The 19,638-nt window shown below is 54.5% G+C and overlaps 7 protein-coding genes across 7 annotated transcripts; 3 read left to right on the top strand and 4 right to left on the bottom strand.

The window, feature by feature from the left end:
* Positions 1-48: 48 nt before the first annotated feature.
* PG998_000257 (histone-lysine N-methyltransferase- H3 lysine-79 specific) lies at positions 49-1,592 on the bottom strand (the record flags this gene model as incomplete). Its single annotated transcript, XM_066867075.1, has 3 exons — positions 49-973; positions 1,025-1,074; positions 1,137-1,592. 3 exons carry the CDS (start codon positions 1,590-1,592, stop codon positions 49-51), a joined length of 1,431 nt encoding a protein of 476 aa, XP_066735490.1.
* Positions 1,593-2,654: 1,062 nt separating this feature from the next.
* On the bottom strand, positions 2,655-4,126 carry PG998_000256 (uncharacterized protein; the record flags this gene model as incomplete). Its single annotated transcript, XM_066867074.1, has 3 exons — positions 2,655-3,275; positions 3,446-3,693; positions 3,757-4,126. 3 exons carry the CDS (start codon positions 4,124-4,126, stop codon positions 2,655-2,657), a joined length of 1,239 nt encoding a protein of 412 aa, XP_066735489.1.
* Positions 4,127-4,140: 14 nt separating this feature from the next.
* PG998_000255 (uncharacterized protein) lies at positions 4,141-4,326 on the top strand (the record flags this gene model as incomplete). Its single annotated transcript, XM_066867073.1, has 1 exon — positions 4,141-4,326. One exon carries the CDS (start codon positions 4,141-4,143, stop codon positions 4,324-4,326), a length of 186 nt encoding a protein of 61 aa, XP_066735488.1.
* A 359-nt stretch (positions 4,327-4,685) lies between these two features.
* PG998_000254 (uncharacterized protein) lies at positions 4,686-5,585 on the top strand (the record flags this gene model as incomplete). The annotated part of the gene is made up of 2 exons (XM_066867072.1): positions 4,686-4,898; positions 5,022-5,585. The coding sequence occupies 2 exons, from the start codon at positions 4,686-4,688 to the stop codon at positions 5,583-5,585; spliced, it is 777 nt and encodes a 258-aa protein (XP_066735487.1).
* Positions 5,586-5,690: 105 nt separating this feature from the next.
* PG998_000253 (murein transglycosylase) lies at positions 5,691-6,869 on the bottom strand (the record flags this gene model as incomplete). The annotated part of the gene is made up of 3 exons (XM_066867071.1): positions 5,691-5,819; positions 5,888-6,547; positions 6,624-6,869. 3 exons carry the CDS (start codon positions 6,867-6,869, stop codon positions 5,691-5,693), a joined length of 1,035 nt encoding a protein of 344 aa, XP_066735486.1.
* Positions 6,870-11,483: 4,614 nt separating this feature from the next.
* PG998_000252 (cell wall biogenesis protein Mhp1) lies at positions 11,484-15,325 on the top strand (the record flags this gene model as incomplete). The annotated part of the gene is made up of 3 exons (XM_066867070.1): positions 11,484-11,526; positions 11,674-13,786; positions 13,846-15,325. The coding sequence occupies 3 exons, from the start codon at positions 11,484-11,486 to the stop codon at positions 15,323-15,325; spliced, it is 3,636 nt and encodes a 1,211-aa protein (XP_066735485.1).
* A 1,359-nt stretch (positions 15,326-16,684) lies between these two features.
* PG998_000251 (uncharacterized protein) lies at positions 16,685-19,255 on the bottom strand (the record flags this gene model as incomplete). The annotated part of the gene is made up of 3 exons (XM_066867069.1): positions 16,685-18,179; positions 18,242-19,087; positions 19,149-19,255. The coding sequence occupies 3 exons, from the start codon at positions 19,253-19,255 to the stop codon at positions 16,685-16,687; spliced, it is 2,448 nt and encodes an 815-aa protein (XP_066735484.1).
* Positions 19,256-19,638: the final 383 nt, after the last annotated feature.

Raw genomic sequence — 19,638 nt, 5'->3', positions numbered from 1 at the left:
CCCCCGCTCCACGTTCGCGAGGGGGCTCATTGCCGACGTGGGATCGCACTATCTCTTGGTCGAAACAAAGTATTCCCCGTCCGAACTGGCCCAGCTGACCCAGTCCCCGTGATATCGATGCTCCTCGACGTCGAGAATGCTGTTTGCGACATCGTTGGTGGAATTCTTCTCGTTGCCAAGGACAAAATTCTTGAGTGATATGATCTTGCAACCCGTTTTGAGGTCCAAGAACATGTCCGTCAGGGCCTTGTTGAGCTGTGGCGTGAAGGCTTTGTTGTTCACCAGGATGACGTCGGCCTCTTTCAGCACTTTGGATATCTTGGGGTTCTGACGGAAATCGGCTCTCTCGAGATGCGCTCGCCCAGGTTCGATCCCCCACAGAATGCACCGAGCTCTGAACTCTTTGAGTTGCGCGTCGGCGAAATTGCACGACTGCTCGACTATTTCACAGCCGTAACTCCGGCAGCCTATTTCGAGGGCCGCCTGCAGAACGGTGTTGCCGACTCCAGAGCCGAGATCGACGTAAACCTGATCGGACGTCATGTGGCAATGCTCATGTAGAATGTGTCGCACAAAGGGGTATCGCAGCTCGCCATAGACATTGTCGCTGCCGGCTTGATACTTGTTGAGAAGTTCGACCTTGGGGGCGACGGTTCGGTCATAGACTTGGGTAAGGATAAAGTCGACCAGCTCGGGAGGGACGCGGTGCCTCCGATCAATGTTCTTGGCTATTGTGCCGCTGTCTACCAAAGAAATGAGCTTCTTGTTGTAGTCTTCTAGCGCGGTCTTGAAAGCAGCCAGGTCGTGGATATTCTCGTTCGAGGCCCTCTCCATGCGTCTCCGGAAGCTTGCTTGGTTGTCTATGAAAGGTTGCGCCTCATCTTCGGTGAGGTAAGTCTCGGCGACATGTTTAACCACCTTAAGAATATCTGCGACAGCGTCGATTCTGTCCTTCTTCCAAACCAGTTCGTACCTAATAGTGTGTCAGTGTCCGTAACAGCGCAAGTAGTTTGCGACCACTCACTTTTCGGGCTTGCAGCGCGAAGGGTATTGGAGCTCTACGGCGACCTCATCCTTTTGGCTCCAAATATAGGTTCGCAGTCCGTTGCGACCGACGCCAGCTCTGCAGCATGTACAATCGGAGAATCCCGAATCTTGTCGTCGAAAGCCCTCTTGTTGCGCAACTTGCGGTTGGCATCGCCCGTCTCGTCGATTAGCCTCCGTCGCTTGCGAAACGGGTCGTCGTCTTCGTCATCTTCCGAGTCGTCGTCGTCGTCGAAAAGTGCGGGCGAGTCGCGCGGGGTGCTGGTGACGGCTTTGCGCTTGCGCTCGGCGGCGCGCTTCTCGTCGGACGAACTAGGGTACGGCGATGCGCTCTTGGTGCGGGCGAACTTGGGGTTGGGCGAAAGACGGGAAGAGGCGCTGCTGCCGGCTTTGGAGGACGAGGGAGCGCGAAGACCGTTGGAGTTGTTGGAGTTAGAGTTGGGCCCGAGGCTAGAACGCGGCTTGGTCTTCGCCGGGACCACGACCTTCTGCACGGTGATGGTCTGCGGCGCCGGTTTGATCTTGGACTTCTGGCCCAGAATCCCCATCGTCGTGTCTCAGTGCGGGAAGGTAGACCCGACGGCGGTAGTGGCAAGGGTAGATCGGTAGGTCTGCAGTATGCAATCTAGCTGAACTTGCTTATGATGATGTAATGATGCCTTTGGAAGACTTGTAAAGACGTTGTCGGGGTACTGATGCGCGTAAAGCGTGTATTGAAGAGACTGTAAGCATCCAAAGGAATGAATTATGCGAAAGTGAGAGGATGTATGAGAGAAGGGTGGTGGTTGCAAAAGCCTTGTCTTGCTCGAGTGGGCTGAGCAGGCAGCGGGAAGTGTGGGAAACAACGAAGTGGGATGATTAGATCAGTCAGCCAAAGTCGAAGGAAGGAAGGACGGACGGAATCCGCTGTTGGATTGGCCACCCGAGGACTATCGCACTAACGAATAAGATGAGAGATGCTTGGGTCTTTGGTGAGGGAAGGTGGCACATTCCACGGCGACTAGAGAGTGTGTGGTGCGAGTGACAGGGAGGGAGGGAGAAGAATTTAGAAATAAGGCAGCATTAAACCCGGCCGCCTGAATCGAGCCTGCGAAGATCTGGAGTTGGTAGAGAGTCGCTAAGAGCAAAAAAAAGAAGCGTCCTCTGGAGCAACATGTACCGAGTCCCGGTATTTGCTATGTGCGGAACTGCAGAACTATACGTACATGTACTTGCACCCTGAAATTCGACTCAAAAGGACGAGGGAATCTTGATTTGATGAACCTACCAACTACCAAGAACAAGGGTCCTTCTTGCTCATTCTCCAGCACCCCTCGCCCCGACTGGCAGGAACCGGCTGCCGGCCAAGGCTTTCTTTCCTGCACGGTCAGGTGGAGTGCAGCGCACGTGCGCTCCTTCCTAGACCTCAATAGTAGAGCGCGACAAATGAACGTAACTAGGTATACATTATTTTGGGCTACCAATACCGACCGATGAAGAAAGATAGAGGCAGTTAAGCTAAATAAGCAAAATGCTAAGAGATAAGTGGAGCTGCCAGGTACTATGTACAAGAAGGACGTCTCAAGAAGGGGTATGGAAGAATCGCATATAAAACCCAGAACCATCCTCCCTCAGTGGTGATGCCGCCGATGCACATGTTCGCGCCGGAACCATCGCCGATATGCCGCGACGGGCTGCGGTGCTGCGGCCGAAGTCATTGACATCGAGCCGTCGCCACCACTTGGGGCATCATTCATACTGCCGCCGCCGCTACTGCCAGAGATTGGCATCGTCGTCGCCGCGTACATCTTTCCCGTTCCCGTCCCAACCATACCCGTGCCCGGCATCACGCCCGTCCCGCCGATCGTCCCTGAACCCATCCCCGCCACCCCACTGCTCATGGGGAACGGCGGCTGGATCGTGTCGGTCACGGCAGGCGGTGCAGGCGCTGCTGCGGCCGTAACGGTAACGTAGACGGTCTTGGGCTCGCAGCCCGGCGGACAGGCTGGCACACCGGGAGCGGCGGCCGCTGGGGCCTGGACCACGGGAGGTGCGGCCCCGGGAGCTTGGGAAGGTGCCGGTGCTGGCGCCTGCGGGGCGGGCGGTGCTTCGCCCTTTGGCTGGGCTGATGGTGCTGCGCCGAAAACCGTCTTCTGGTTGGTCATTGTCTTCGTGAGATGCTGGGTATCAGGACCAGGAGCCGGGCCGCCAGGGGCCGGGGCGCCACCAGGCTGCTGCTGTTTCGGCGCGTTCTGAGGGCTGTTGTTCCCAGCGGGGACGACCGTCAGCATAGTCAATGCGGGGTTGGCAGGACTTGCAAGAGGACTATATAATGAGCCAGATGACTTTGATCATAAGGAGAGGAAGATAGAAAATGAAAGGAAAGGAGGAGGGGTGAGAAGAAGAGGAAATGCCAACTAACCTCGAAGAGGGAGAGGCGATGACGGGGGGCACCTGGAGATGTGCCCATCGCGGCGGTAGATGAGCCTGCGCTATACTGGTAGCTGGGGACATCTTTAGGCGCCTCGCTTGGCTTGGCGGCGCCGGCGACGGGTGCGACAGAAGATTGCGTCACTGGGCAGACGGTGGTTGACAGCGCGATGATCTCCGTGGTCACTTCTCCCAGCTTGGCTGGGCAGTTCTTGACCTCAGGACCACATGAAGTAACAGCTGCGAAAAAGGTTCACAGGTTAGCACATAATTAGTATTAGCTATACGGATGTCTGAACTTACTGTAGATGTTCGTCGAAAACACGGTCGAGGTTGTAAACACCGGGGCTTGGGTTGGAATCGGGATGACACTGGATGCGTTCTGCGGCAAGACCTGCGCAGTAGCCAATGGACCCGACGTGTTTAGCGGTGCCGACGCGTTGAGGTAAGGGGCTACCACGGGCGAGATCGCCGGGGCGGCAGCAGCAGCGCTCGTGGGGACCTCCGGCGGCGGCGGCGGCGGTTTGGACGTTTCCTTGACAGGACACACCGTCGTGTAGAGAGCCACTTGCTCGGTCGTGACGCTGCCCATCATGGAAGAGCACTCGGCGGCCCCCGGCGCACACGAGCTGACGGTGTATACGCTGCTTGTGAAGACGGTCGACGTCGTCATCGGCGGTGGGCTCGATGGCGCTGCACTGCTGCCGGGGGGCGGCCTGTGACGAGGCCATGGTTGAGTTCGAAGGGCTGCTGAGCGGCGCATATGCGGATGTGGATGCGGGCGCACTGGAGGATACCGGGGACGACGAGATGCCCGGGGCTGCGGATGCGACCATCGAGCTAGTCGGAGGAGCCACGACGGCATTCACTTGAGGGTACGTGACGCCATCCAGGATTTTGTTCGTGACGGGACAGATCGTTGTGTACAGAGAAACCAGCTCGGTTGTCACTTCCCCCTAGTAGGACAGTCCTTGACCTCGGGGGCACATGAGGTGACTATAAAAGGTCAGTAAGCCATGATTTTATGTAGAGGATTTCCTTCTGTTCTCAGAATATCAGAGGTCAGAGCAACTAAAAACTTACCCGTATAAATGTTAGTGGAATAAACAGTTGAAATAGACGACGTGATAATCTGGCTGCTAACGCTATAAGTAGTTGGCAAAGTCTGCGACGGGGCGGCGGCCGAGGATAAGGCCATAGAAGACACCGCGGTCGACCCACTCGAGCTCATCATGGGCAAGGACGATGAAGATAAATCGGCAACCGACGAGCTGAAGGACGATATGGCGCTGCTCATGGACGAGCTCGCCGTCGCGGCAACAGAAGAGAGAGCCGAAGAAGCGCTGGATAGTATTGACAGAGCACTCGAAGATGACAATGACGCTGCTTGTGGTATAGAAGTGGGAGCGGACGACGTGGGCACCGCCGCCGCCGCGTTGCCGGGTGTCAGGGTGACGGGGCAAACCGTCGTTGCGATCGAAATGAGCTCGGTGGTCACCGCCCCCTTCCCAGGACAGTCCTTGACTTCTGGGGCACACGAGGTGATCGTGTATATGTTGGTGGAGTAGATAGTAGAGATCGACGACGTAGTGATCAAGCTGCTGCCGCTGAGGCCGGGGACGCTGCTATTGGTGGCGCTAGCAGCCGAGGAAGACCCCGACGCTGTGCCAGACGATGTCATCATGCTGCTCTCAGAGACGGAACCGGAGCTGGAGTGCGACGTGGTGGCCAGACTGGTCGACTCCGTGCCTGACGATGCGCTGCTCGATGCGACGCTGGAACCCGCGCTGGCCGACGAGCTTGACTCGCCACTTAATGTTACGGAAGCAGAACCGCTCGAAAAACTCGAGCCATCGGTGGCTGTTCCGGTAACAGCAGACGAGGCAGCGTACGATGACATTGAACTGACTGATGATGAAGTAGTGCCTAAGATGAGGGAGCTGAGACTGCTCAAGAGCCCACCAGTCGATGTCGACGGACCGGAGCTCAACACGCTCGAGGACACCAGCGAAGCCGAGGAGCTCACCTGGCTTGGTACATCTGTAGAAAGCGCTGGTGAGGAAGCTACACTGGAGGTGATCAGTGTCGATGGTGCAGATGGTCCCGAGGACGGCATCCCAGAAGCAACATAAGATCCTCCTACTGCCGAAGAAGGAATGCCAGATGCCGCATAAGATGACGCCGCCACGCTCGATGTCAACGGAGTTGATTGGGGCTCTCCGTTGGATTCAGGGAAGCTAGACGCCGGAAAGGACTGGCCTGGGACAGGGGCACTGGAAGACCCTTTCGCATCTGGTGGTGTCGTCTGAGCTGACGAAACCGGGGGACTCGGCACAGGAGGTGATGATTCGGGTGCTGCCGCAGTGCTAGACAACCCTTGTGCCTCGGGTTTCATATCACCGGTTGAAGCTGGGGATGCGATACTTTCACCGACCTGTCGCTGGAAGTTCGGCAGGGAAACCGCATCGGCAGACGAAGTTGCACTGCTCACCGGCCCTGCCGTAGACGAAGAGGCGCTGCTCGCTGGCTTCTTGGCGTCTGGAGTCTCACAGCCGTCTTTGATAATCTCGATGCTATCGCGCAGACCCGACTTGCCATTGTACTTGTACGAGCAGGCCGGGTACTTGTTCGTGATGTTGACGCTCTTCACCCAGGCCGTATAGGGGCCGCCCTTGAGGTCGGTCTCGCCGCCGGCCCACTTCTTGGTCCAGTAGCCGTTGTCCGGGTCGCCGCCGTCCCAGACGCCGAGCTGGAGCTTCATGGGGCCCTGGGGCATCTTGGAGTGGGAGGGGATGTCCTTGGGGCGGACCTCGCGCATGACCTTGTCGTCGACGTACCACCGGATGAAGTCGGCGTCCCACTCGACCGAGTACGTGTGGAACTGCTCGTAGGGCTTGAGGACCCAGGGCTCGAACGTGGCCGCGCCGTCCCACGACAGCGACTGCCCGAAGATGTTGGTCTGGATGACGTGCATGCCGTCGGCCGACGGGAAGGGCTCGTGCCCGAACTGGTTGCCCGAGAACTCCCAGTCGATCTCGTCGAGCGTGTCGCCCCACAGCACCGCGCTGCTGATGACGCCCACGCCCGGCGCGATCTTCATGACGACGTCGTAGCGCCCGCCCAGCATGTAGAAGTCGGTCCAGAGGTTGGGGGCGTCCCCCCTTGTTCACGAAGCTGAACTCGGCGCCCTTGGCGTTGAAGTTGACGATCTCGTAGTTGGCCATGATCCAGTTGGCGGGCAGCGACGTCTCCTTGGTGAAGTCGATGTAGTAGTTGCTCGACGGCCACCCCTTCTTCGCGGGGCAGCCGTCGGTGAGCATGGGGTTGCAGTCCGAGTAGAGCTGGCCATGGGCCAGCCGGGCCGCGATGCCCAGCACGCTCACTATGCCGTAATATAACTTGTTTGTTGTTGGCATGTTTCGTTGCTGTTTTTTTATCTTGACCTAGCAAAGGGGTCGTTAACGATATGGAACAGGGAATCGGACGCGTTGCCGAACATCCCAGATGCCGGCCATATGAGTACCCCGGCCGATAAAGAGCCCATTGTCAGGGTTGGGCGGAAGTCCACCTACAATAAAGTCAAAGAGATTTTGACTGAATGTCGTCAATCGTTTGCCCCTTCCGGCCATCCTCGCTGGCGGGAGGAAATATCATTGTGTAAATGGAGATTACAGTCTTTAGTCAAGTAAGATTGAACTCCGATTCGTACAATGCGATTGCTTATACAGGTGGGCAGCGGCAACTCAGGTCACGCGTCGCCTTTATGGTATTGACAAAACAACAATGACAATGGTTGATGTAGGAGGCAATGTCGATTTACGAGATGGTGGCACGGTATTAGGTCTACTCCAGCGCGGGACCTCTCTCCGCAGTATAGAATGGCTGGCTTATATGATTTGGGAGATGTTGAAAGATAAGCTGGATGTGAGAGCCTCCTGATTGTGGTGTCCATCGGCAGACAAAGAGCGAAACCTGCGATGTGGTTGCTATTAACTTTATCTTCATCGTCCCGGAGACAGGTAGTGAGCAGGACGTCAACCGTGTCATCGCCCTCGAGTCCTCGCACCGGCATGCCAGAAAGGACCGGACTGTGAAGATGCCGAACGGCCATGAGTCGTCCCTATTGCCGATTGGTATGTCAAAAGGATAAGTATTCTAAGTAACCAAGCCACGTCCTACCACAGAGCCTATTATTATTATTTCGGAACTTCGACATGGTGGTTCGCTTACAAGAAACGAGAATAAAATGTATGGCAGACCTTATAACCCCGTTGGACCTATATTCAAGGAGTTGGCAAATACCCTTTACTCTGACCACAGACGGTTTTGGTCTTGATAGTAAAATGACTGATGTTAAACACAAGAGGACGAGGCACCGAAATATCAAGATGGGAAGGGAAGAAGGTTAAGGACTGTCTCTTCATTATCGTGATTTCTGCCAAACTTGGTCCTACCGGGGCCACCTTTGATGGCGGTAAGTTACTACTCATCGATTGCTCCCAGGAAAATGGCTTCAGTCAGCATGGCTTGGTGTGATTGATGGTAGTTAGCGAGAAAAACACTACACAATACATTGATTTCCGAAGTTGACTTTACCAATCCCAAAAATTAAGCAAGGTATAATATATTACATACTTAAACTCAACTGTATAGAGATTGAAACTCTGCCATTAAGACTTCACTAGTGGTCTCAAAAAAGAAGAACTCCAAGTCAGAGAGTATTACTTAGAGTAGAGACCACTGGTGGGATAACAGCAAAAGACTAGATATAAAAAAAGAAACTCGCATCTTGGATGCGTGATAGCTTATTGTGGCTGCTCTCCCGAGCCGGATTTGAACCGGCGACCTGTGGATTACAAGTGTGACAATTACAGTCCATCGCTCTGCCAACTGAGCTATCGAGAGCATATGCTTTTGATGAAGGAGAGAGCTCCTATGTGGCTCTATGTCGTGGAGCTGGGTTGGGGGCGAAAGCTTGCATGACTAGGTTGGGTTGGGTTGGGTTGGGTTGGGGTATTTTCTTGCTCCTGGTTGTGAATGGCATATGCCAAGGCCTTTTATGCAGCTTGGTCGGATTATAAACCTCCAGAGAGGGGGAATGGGGCATTTGGTATAAAAGACTAATTCTATTGATGCTGCATGATCTCAAGGATGCAGGATGCTGCAGCCATCTGCCCATGGCCCATTGAACCTGGGCGGCAATGGCATGCTGTGAATGGCGCTCTGCAAGAGACCGGATGCGGCAGTTTTACCTGCAGCAGATGGTTTTTCTTTTGTCTTCTGGCCAGCCGCAAGATGATTCTGACGTGATTTTTTGCGCATAGCTCTATCTATAAGGTGATTGTACGGAGTACATGCCATGTAGGTCCCCCCTAACAATGCAATGGAACATAGCTTGTCAAATTGGTCCTTCGGAGGATTATAAATTGCTTGGATGATTAATGATTGGCGATATGCCTCCTTTACTTGTCCCTCTCAGTTCTCATTGTAAGTCCTGCAACCATCAGCTTCTGGTCGTATGCTCCTTGCAGAGAGACCCGCCCGAAGGCTAGACTTAGGTTTTGCATAGGGCTTTATGCAGCATCCCGCAGCCTCCGGTGCATGATAAGTGCTGCTGGTGCTGGGAAAAAGCGGACAGTCAAATTTACTCCCCTGTAGACGCCATATCCTTGACCATCCTCACCACTGAATCAAACCACCAAGGTTTTATTTTTCCACGTGTGCCCGTCTAGACGCTGAACGCGGTAGGTTTATGTATATGTCGGACACTCATCTCGGCGGTACAGGGTGGCCACTCACCGCCTCAACCTCCGGGGTGCCGAAAACGGGTGCGTTGTGCGCAAAGTTCCATCTTGGCCCTCAGTGTCCCTGACTAAGACGGCTTATGTATGGTTATTAGCAGCAGCACTGCAGTGCTCGTCCAAAATACAACAGAACGGAGATGGACACTACAGAAACACACTGTTCATCTCATCTAAGATGCCGTAAATCCGAACCCAAACGATGAAACTGTTCGTGTTTTCTCCCGTCACTATCAACTTAGAAACAGGCAAGAAAAACGGGCAAAAACGACTCAGCGGCCACACGGTCCGCTCGACGATGGAAAGCCGGCTTAGAAGACCGGTAGTACAGTGGGTGCTTGACAGGCATATCTCGAATTTTCTCCATGGTCATCGTGCAGGATACGTATTGGTGTCATTTGGCAAGTAGCTCCTTTACAGTATGACAGATTCGCCATTGGTAAGGAGAGCGAAGTACCGAAATGATCGGCTCCTCGTCACTCGTCTGTAGTTGTAGAGTACAAGGCACCCTAACTTCCAACTCTCCGATACACATAGGCGAATAAGTCAATCTCCACGATGAAAGGCCGGTTGGCCCTCGTTGTACATACTAATAGATGAACAATTGGGCCACTTAGACCGCTGCACCGTGGACCCATGACGAAAGGAGAGTGCCGGACATTGCAACACGAGCACGGTCGAGTGTTCCGATCTCCATGGATTGCGGATGCACCGCTTGCAACACCTTGTAGACAGCATCTGCTTTTGGTAGCACGGCGGCCAGCCTCGGCGCAGATGGGAATCTCGTCCAAGCGTAGCCTAGATTTGCTTGGCTAACATGTCAAAAAAGAACCGACGCATTGGACCACAAGACTCATTCCTCCTCATCCCCCCTCAATTGATTTGATGCTTTCAATCTGGCAGCCCATCTTCTGACGTCTTTCCTGCCAGGGTCCCCTAAATAATGAGTGGTGGAGCAGTGGTGGGTGGCAAGGGTCTAGAGGGGGGGTTCAAGCATGCGAATTATTGGTGGGCAAGTCGAGGAAAAGTAGAAATGGGTGGGCGACCGACATGAACTCAGTAGGGCGACTGGCCCAAGTACACCTGTGACCCTTTGTAATTGGGGCCCTGTCACTGGGGCTCACTCCTAAAGACTCGAGAGACACAGGCTTGCAGGACAGGACAGGGGTCGCAATTGATCGAATCGTTCCCACCTCCTCTTGCCCCTCCAGAGAGAGTATGAGTGTCTTGTGTGTCCCGCCCAGTGCCCAGCTCACATCATCCATCACGCACGCTCAATGCAAGACTTTAGACTTCAATAATTGCTTATCGCCCACTCCGTAATTCCTGTAAAGCCATAGGAGCAGGAACATCTGGATTGCCCGGATATCTTACTTTTCCTCCTCCTCTTCCCGACTTCATACCACTACATTGACACTTACTTCATTGACGTTCCCATCACTCGTGGAGAAACATGCCATCCAGCAGCTGAGCTAATAAATCGCTTATCCCAAAAAATGGCCCGCCACCGTTCCCTCTAGCATGACCTCCTAGCAGGCCGGCATTTGCCCACCTCGGAAGACACCAACCACGAACGAACGCTACGCAATCGGAGATACTCTCCTACACAGCACGAACCTGTCTCCTCAACCCAGCCCAGCACTGTGTTGCGTGCGTACAGTACTGCTAGACTGCTAACTCAGTAACTGCACTGCGGCATCGTCTATCTCCGAAAGCAGCAGCAGCAGCAATAGTGACAACAACCTTGCAAACCACCATCCCCTCCCCACAATTCAAGCTCGCTTCAATAGTGTGGTCGCTTCCTAATCTGCAGGAAGCCAGAAGCCTGCGCCTGCCAGCCAAGGGACCGCCGTCATCGACGCCATAGGACCATCAAGTGCCCTTAAGCTGAGTCTAGACTCCGATACCTTTTCTCTTAACGGAGAACGCTTTTTGGACGACTTGACCACCGTCTCACCCTTTGGCTTTCAGCCGCATTTCATCCTCTCCTTCGCTCCGACCTCCATTGTTATCCTTCCTCCTATCGAATCGCAAATCACGAGTCAGCCGCAGCGCACTTACCCCAGCTCCACCCCGTTTTCTACCGTGATATCACCCTTCGGAGCAGCTGGAAACAGTGAGGCGACGTCCTCTCCCCCCATAGCCGTAGGGTTCCAAACTCGCTGCCGATATTGTCGTCGCTGTTCCCGCCGCTGACTTCGACGGGAACAACCACTTAACTCCGGCAGAATGGAGCAGGTAATGGATGTGAGTTGGATGACACATGGCAAAGGTATGATACATTTGCATCAACTTCTCCCCCGCCGTCAACCTGCCTTCGCGATATCATGAAAGCTCCTGGCATGCGCCGGAATGCTATCAGCTCTTCTGCATCGTTGGCATCCATAGAAGAGCACCGCCATCTAACACAACTCTGCAGACAAGCTGACCAAGCACAACTCCGCGAAATGGAATGCTTCGTCGCCTCCGACCAGTCCGGTACCCAACCAGACCCAACCGAGCCAACCCCTAGAGACTTCAACACCTAGCAAGGTCAACGGCAAGACGGCAGTACCCAGCGAATCACCTGCGCAACCCTCTCCAACCCCGATGCCGGCTCCTGCGGCGAAACCGATTCCACAGCGTTCTAACGTAGGCCGAGGTGGCCCGATCGACGAGAAGAAGTCCCCAAGCGGCGCCGGCACGCCGCCTCAAAGGAGAGGCTCGTGGTTCTCCAAGATTTCATCATCCTTTTCATCCTCTCCGAGTCCCGCGCAAACACCTGCGCCGGCTTCTCAAGAACAGTTAGAGAACGACGATCTGACGCCACTGCCAAAGATCACGCCAAGCAAAAATGCTGTACTCCCACACGGCTCCAAACCGCAAGGAGAAGGACCTTATGTACCGGCGCCGCCAAGGTCAGGTCAGGGTAGTTTCCTGCATGTGTTCCGGCGGTTATCGTCAGGAGGTGCTGCCCCGCCACCAGGGAAGAACAACCACGGACTGGTTGAGCGAAGGGTGCTAAATGTAGACAAAACCCGAGAGAGACCCCGGTTGAACGAGCTCAACCAAGCCAAGTTGCGACGAGTGGCATTTTGTGTCGACGTTGAGATAGCGCCTATGCCGAAATATGTTGACTCTGACCCTTCTGGCAACAAACCCGCCGAAAAGAACCACAAGCGCAAGATAAGCGAGAAGGGAGAAGGCGACGCTCTGAAGACCCCCAAGGCCGTCGAAGCACAGAAAGAGACAAATGGTGCTGTGAAGGCGACTGGCGAGGAACTCTCCAAAGTGCCGACAAAGGAAGGAGTCGAGCCACTAAACGAGCAGCCGCCTCCGGCTTACAAACCTACCGACGACACAAAACCTGTAGAGAAGGAAACGACACGGAAAAAGGAAAAGAAAAAGAAAAGCGAAGCGGAAAGGAAGGCCAAGAAGGAACAGAAGCGGAAAGAGGCTCTCGAAAAGGGATGCATACCTATGGAGTTGCACTTCGACAGCGATTCGTCTAGTGAGGAAGTGACAATACCTAAGGGTCCTCAAAAGCCACAATCCACGCCTACCACGAACCCTGGCCGCATCTATCGCAGATGTTGTCAACTGCGGGAAACGGACATCCTGACCAAGATTACACAGCAGCTTCCCAAATCTACAGACGGCGGAATGGTCGAGAAGCTTGATCTAACTGGATACTTCATGTCGCGCGAAGACTTGGTCACCCTGGGTGATTTTCTTGCTGTTGTTCCTATTAAGGAGGTCATATTGGAACAATGCGGATTGACGGACGACGGTGTTCGCGGTGTTCTATCAGGCCTTCTATCCGCCAGAAAACCAACCACCAAACAACACAGGAGGTCGTTATCCAAGCCTGTCGACCCGACCCGACAGGGTGGTGTGGTCGAGAGACTGGTCCTAAAGAACAACAAGCTCGGTGTCGAGGGCTGGAAGCACATTTGTCTCTTCATTCACATGTGCCATTCTATCAAGTACTTGGATCTTTCGAGTATTCCGTTCCCCGCCCCATCCCCTGAGTCCACGACGAGCCCCTTGTCGCACGCCCTTCATCTGCACCATGGGTCGAATTCCGCTGGGCCACAGGATATATCATCGCTATTGTCCAAAGCTTTGGCGGAACGGTTAGCTGGCCCCGAGCTAGAACTATTGAACATAGGCGAAACGGGAATCACCACAAAGCAGTTGGCTGCTTTGATAGATGGATTGCTCAAATCAGGCGTCACACGCCTCGGGCTTGCTCATAACGAGCTCGACGGCCCGGCATTGCAGGAAGTTGCCAGGTACTTGCGTGACGGGAAATGCCAAGGCTTGGACCTGGGCGGCAACAACCTGAGAGATAACCTCGAGGGTATTGCGGAGGCTATTAACGAAGACGGAACCATGTGGGCACTGAGTTTGGCAAACTGCAACTTGAAGCCGGGGTCACTGTGCAAATTACTGCCCAAGCTGACGAAGGTCAAGGCCTTCAAGTTCCTTGATCTGTCTCATAACCATGATCTTTGCGACTCGGAGCCTAGCGCTATTAGCTTACTACGCAGGTCAGTATTCTATATATCCTATCGAGCCGCTTGACACCCCCACTAATCCAGATCCTTAGATATCTTCCGCAAATAGATACTCTCAAACGTGTGCATCTGGCCGATGTGGACATGTCATCCGAGCAAGCGATTGCACTGGCCGAGGTTTTGCCAGAGTGTAAGCACCTGGCACACATCAACCTCCTTGAGAACCCGAAACTTGTGGGCCTGGCCGACGCCAGGACCGAAGATACCCAAGAGGAGGCATGTGCTCTATATGCGTCACTACTGGCCGCCGCGAGGGTTTCGGACAGTCTCGTCAAGATCGACATTGATATTCCTAGCGTGGAGTCAGGCGAGATCGTCAAGGCTTTGGCGAACCAGGCGCTTGCTCACTGTCTCCACAATGTTCATCTCGTCCCCGACATTCGCGACCATGTTCCAGGAGAGCAGGTTCCGGCAGATATCAACAAGTACCCAGATGTTCTTCGTCATATCGTCGGAAACCCTGCCGATCCCGGAATGGTCGATGGCATTGAAGACGATCAGAGTGAAGCCGCTGACGAAGACTATGTCATTGGCGGAACGGGTGTTGTGAAAGCGTTGGCCTGCGTGCTGAAGAACGTCGGAGATGATTCCAGGCGGCAATCAGGAGAGTTTATGAGAGAGCTCGAGACAGGCCACCTAGGGCCAAGGGCTCACATGCCTTCGGGCAAGGCCAAGGACATGTCCAAACATCTACTTGCCAGCGCGAGGAAGATTCATGCTCGACTGCAGCCTGCTTTGACACGAGCAAAGGCCGCGTCATCCAAGGACATGAACAATTACAGCAAGTCCAAGATTTCTCCGAGTCCAGAGGTACTCGCCACTAACATAAATCTAGACCGCCTCGTCTTCCTCAACTCCACCATCGAAGGAATCATCAAGAGATTCGAGGATGAGTTTCCCGATACCCGTGTTGATGCTGGACCGATGGCCGTGTCAGCCCCCGCCCCCGAGACAGCTCCCTCCTTTTCTTCCAACGAAATGGATACAGTGGCAGTGTCAGACAACGAAGATCTCGAATGGGAGGTCAAGTCGCCAGCTCGCTCGCGATCCAATTCCATCATGTCATCAACGTCTAAGGCCTTGGTCGAGGAAGAGGGTCGCGCATTACGTGTTGGTCACAAGTTCCGCCGGGGCTTCCTTCGCCAGGCCAACCTGGATCTCTTGACGTGTTCCGAGGTTGCCAACGAGCCAGAGCAGAAGCGGATGATCGAAGGTCTCCTGGACGACCTCGGCCCCGACGGCGAGGACCTGAGGAAGAAGGCCGCCGAAGAGGGCAGTGTCAAGGTGTTCCAACAAGAAAGGGAAGAGATATTCCGGCGGCTGCGGGACGTGGACGTCGAATACTGGGACCGCTTTATTGAAAGCCAGGAGAAGGCCAGAGCTAATGTCCAGGTCCCGATGGGCAGCAATTCTACTGTTACCAACGCCGCTCCCACCGACATTATCAAAGATATTGCTGCTACCGCTACTAAACCCTCCCAATGCGACGAAAGCGCTATTGCAGAGGACTAGGTAGATTAGGGGGCGAGAGTTGGAGAATTACCCTGAAATGAAACAAAATCAAGAACCCAAACCTGCAGATTATTCACCGGCGACGACAGAACCTATGAACCAAGTCAGCCAAGAGCTTTCATATTTGCTTTGTGTAATCATAGTGTATTTTTGTGGATTGTTAGTGAAACAAGGAGGCAAGGCTGCTTTTTCCTTTCACTCCCCAAGGATCGGAAGGGATAGGGGTCATATTGGCACACGTCATTGTTGGGGGGTATGGCGTTTCCCGCTGCTATTCAAAAACGTGTGCTTTCTTGTTTTGATTTTGCTTCCACTCAATTTAGCAAGCGAAGTGGCTGCCGGCATGTCTGGATACTGGCGTTTCCCTCCCCTTGAAAGACGAAGACGAAGAAGACCGGGAAACATTGAGGATCGAACCTTTTTCTGCTGAAGAAGGGGAGCAAGGCATACTAGGCGTATTGGCGTATCTGAGGAAATCCGACAGACGGACGCGGACGGACGGACGGACGGACGGACGGACGGATGGATACATGCATGAGAAAGCGAGCACATCTACACCTACACACACCCGATAGGCGTCAAATGATTTTCTTTTTGGTGAATAAGGGGATAGGAGGACTGGGGTTTGCTTGCACACTTGCAATACCAAGAAGAAGCAGTAGTAGACACAATGGCAGGATTCATTCAATCATGGATGGAAGAACTCCTTCCGCCTTTTTCTCAACATGCCCTTGGTGCGCTGAATTGAAGGAACTAATGAACGCATTCACCAGAAGCAATGAGGTGCACAATTTCGGGACAGGTATTGTGGGTGGTAAGTAGTGTCTCTTTGGGTTGTATTGTTAAACATTTAGCATTTAATGGAATACTTTCTAAGTATTTCTTTCAATGTCCTCGTTTTCACCAACTCCTCTCTCTCCTAAGTCTTTTTTCTTTCCCTCTTTCGCCGATTCCGGAACTAATGCCGGAGGGATTCGGAAACGGCGTTCAACCGCCGATTCCATGCCAGTTCCCGTAAATGTAGAAGGAATGTATAGAAGATGAATAAATATATCATCATATGGGGGTATATATATTCTCGGTGATCAAATGAATCCAGTCCCATTGGTCTTTCTTTTCTCCAGCCCCCATCTGTGTCTTTGACGACCCCATGTCATGCATGCCTGTCCCTCCTGTGGGATGATGATAATGATGATTGAATGTGAAAAATGAATGTAATGTCATTGCACGCCAGTTGCGTCGCTTGATGTGGTATGGGTAATATAGAAAGCAAAGCCCGCCCCACACCCTATTTCGCCGTAAAATAAAATGCTCAAAACTCCGACTCTTGACCCGAGTCTATCCATCCAGCTTTTTTGCTTAAGCATAGATTTTGGCCGCGTCCACAGCCCCGACGCTGACACCGCTGAAGGCGCAGTGGCCGACCTGCTGCGCGCCCACGGCGTCGACGACGACGCCGTAGGCGAGGGGACAGCGCCAAGAGCGCTCGGGCTCGCCGGGGGCCGGGTGGCACTTGGCGCTCAGGGCGGCGGAGCAGGCGCCGCCACGCAGGGCGAGCGGGTTGCCCTTGGAGGTGCCGTTGGCGTAGGTGGCGGCGGGGGCGCGGCGCAGGCCGAGGGCCAGGACGCCGAGGATCAGGACGACGAGGAGGGCGAGGAGGACCATCAGGCCCAGGGTCGAGAAGCCGACGCCGACGAGTTCGTTGTCGGCGGTGGCGGTGCGGCCGGGGCCCGTGCTGACGATGGCCGGGAAGACGGCCTGCGAGAGCACGAAGCTGATGCCGGCGAAGAGGACGTACAGGGCCCAGGAGACGGGCCGCGGGAGCGTGAGGTAGAGCGACGTGGTCTGGTAGCCGACGGGGTCGGACGAGACGCGTAGGGGCTGCGGCCCCACGGCGAAGAAGGAGAGCTCGTGCGAGAGCCAGTACGTCGTCAGGAGCGAGTTGGTGGTGAAGTAGAGGATGCCGACGAGCAGCTGCGGCAGCGAGGCGAGGATGGTCGCCTGCGTGTGGGTGAGAGGAGGCGTGTTGGCGTCGCCGAGCAGGAAGGTCGTGTAGGGCGTCGGGGTGCCCAGGGGCGTGAGCGCGCCCGTCGGCTCGTGCTCGATGATCAGGGCGACGGCGGCCGCGGTGGGTGCCGTGATCATGATCCACGAGACGATGGTCAAGACCCAGCGCTTGATCGACGGGGTGAAGAACCAGAAATGGTCAGTGGGCGTGAAGTACTTGGCCTCGTTGAAGCCCCAGCGGCTGTCTCCCACGTCATTCTTGTCCAAGAAACAAGCACTGGCCGTCGTCGGGTCCGGGTTCCGCATAAAAGAGCGAATGGCATCGCCGACCGAGACCAGGGGCTCGAAGTTCCGCCACGTCAAGACGGCGGCCATGCTGAAGAGCGTAATAAGATGGAGCACTCCTACGATGCCCAACAACAAGGTGCTGACACCGACCTTGCAAGTTTGGGCGAGTCCTTCGCGCGCGAGGCAGCGATCCACAACCGCTTCATCCACGGGTACGCTGATCGCCACCGAAGACATGCTATTCAACTTGAACATATCGCCTGTCATTCCAGTCTGAATCACAGAACTGCGGGCCGAGGACAACTTTGTTACTAGAATTAAGGCATCGAAGGTGGTGTCGAAAGTTCCGCCCACCTGCTGTAAGCAGGGCACAGTCGCGAGATCGGTGAGTTTTCCGGCGCTGGCGTCGTTCTGAAGGGACAGGATGTCCGTCCGGGATATGTCCGCTCGGTTGAATTCGGTTCCGTTCGCGAAGGGCGCGCCAGTGACGAAGTCGCTCGTGACAACAATAACCTCCGACTTGAAGCCGGTAGGAGAAGTAAAAATTACGGCATTATATCTGCACAATGTCAGTTACTACCAAACAGCAAGCAAGCGCCCGCGGCGCTTCTATGAACTCACATTATTTGAGTCGTCACAGCACTCAATAGCGCGAGGGCTACCAGTGCTGTCCGTAAACCCGAGACGTGGAAAAGGTTTCGTAGTGATGGTATGCCAATATCCAACCACTGCTTTTTGTTGTGTGCGCTTGCAAGCTCGAGCCGCGTCGGGCTCGAAAGGATCTGGAAGACGTAGTTGCTTCCCACTAAAAGGATGACGGCCAAGACATTGATGGCGGCATGCACGCCGGTGTTGATGTTCGTCGCGGTGTCGCACGATCCGGAGAAGATGACGGTCTCGCCCGATACAACCTGCCTCGAGATAGCCAGGATCAGGCAGACCACAGATATCACCAACAGAGTGAAGGCCAGGATCACGTTGCATGTCGCTCCACCTTTCCATCCGGCAAAGAACCTCCCCATACCTCTCTGCGGGTCCTCGTTCGCATAGCCGTTGCCGTCGATGTTCAATTTCGTCCGGGATGCCCACGGGTCTTCGATTTCGATATGTTGCGACATAAACCTCTCTCGTTGCGGCGTGACATTGGTCCTCCGTTCGCCCCATAACCTCTGCTCTCGCTTCTGCGCCAACGTCTCGGGCGTCTCGCCTCTAAGATAATGCACCACGTAGTCCGGGACCAGGGGCTTGCTCGACAAGCTCACGGTGTCTTCCTCTGCCTTGAAGAAAGACTTGAGATTGTTCCAGCCCGATGATGGCCGCCTCATGTGCGACGTCATAACACTGGAAGGCGACTCCGAGGCCATCCGGCGATGAAAGGGCCACTGCATGGATTGTTTCGACTGCATCTTCCTCACTTGTTTTTGAGCCCCAGGACCCGACGAGTCTAACCTGACTCCCTCGGAAATGCTGGTATACTGATTAGCATAGGATCTTGCGCGGTATAGCTCAGGTGTAATCCAATAAGTACCTCTCCAGCGGAGCTGCGAGCTCGACGGTTTCTGTGACGCCATCCTTGTCGTATGTGTTGCGATAGGACGGATCGCCTTTACCTCTAGAAGGCATTACCACCTCCATAACGAGGCGAAGATAAGAGTTGACTCAACAACTAGTAAAGACATGGAAGGGCGGATAAATAAGGTGAGCGGTCTTGGGACCGAATGAGCGGACGAAAGTAATGAACGAATGAGTGAATCACGGAAGCGAATGAATGGTCAGACAGACCGAAACGAATGTGTAAAGAACTGGTAAATGCGGTAAACCCGCCGGATCGTCCAAACCCACGTTGTAGAGCCGAAAGAAGATCAGACCAAAAAACCAGAAACCATCCCAGGAAGCGGGTGCAGGCCGTCTTGTATGGTCTAAGATATGCCTGACAAATCTGAGACGAGAGGGACCCCGTTCAAGGCCATGCTGCACAGAAGCAGGGCACGGGAGGGCACAGGCAGGCAGTTAGAGGC

The sequence above is a fragment of the Apiospora kogelbergensis genome (genome assembly GCF_038363985.1).
Source record: "Apiospora kogelbergensis strain CBS 113332 chromosome Unknown utg000001l_segment0_segment0, whole genome shotgun sequence".
NCBI lineage: Eukaryota > Fungi > Ascomycota > Sordariomycetes > Amphisphaeriales > Apiosporaceae > Apiospora > Apiospora kogelbergensis.
The sequence above is the reverse complement of the archived record's forward strand: the minus strand, read 5'-3'. Positions and strand labels throughout refer to the sequence as shown.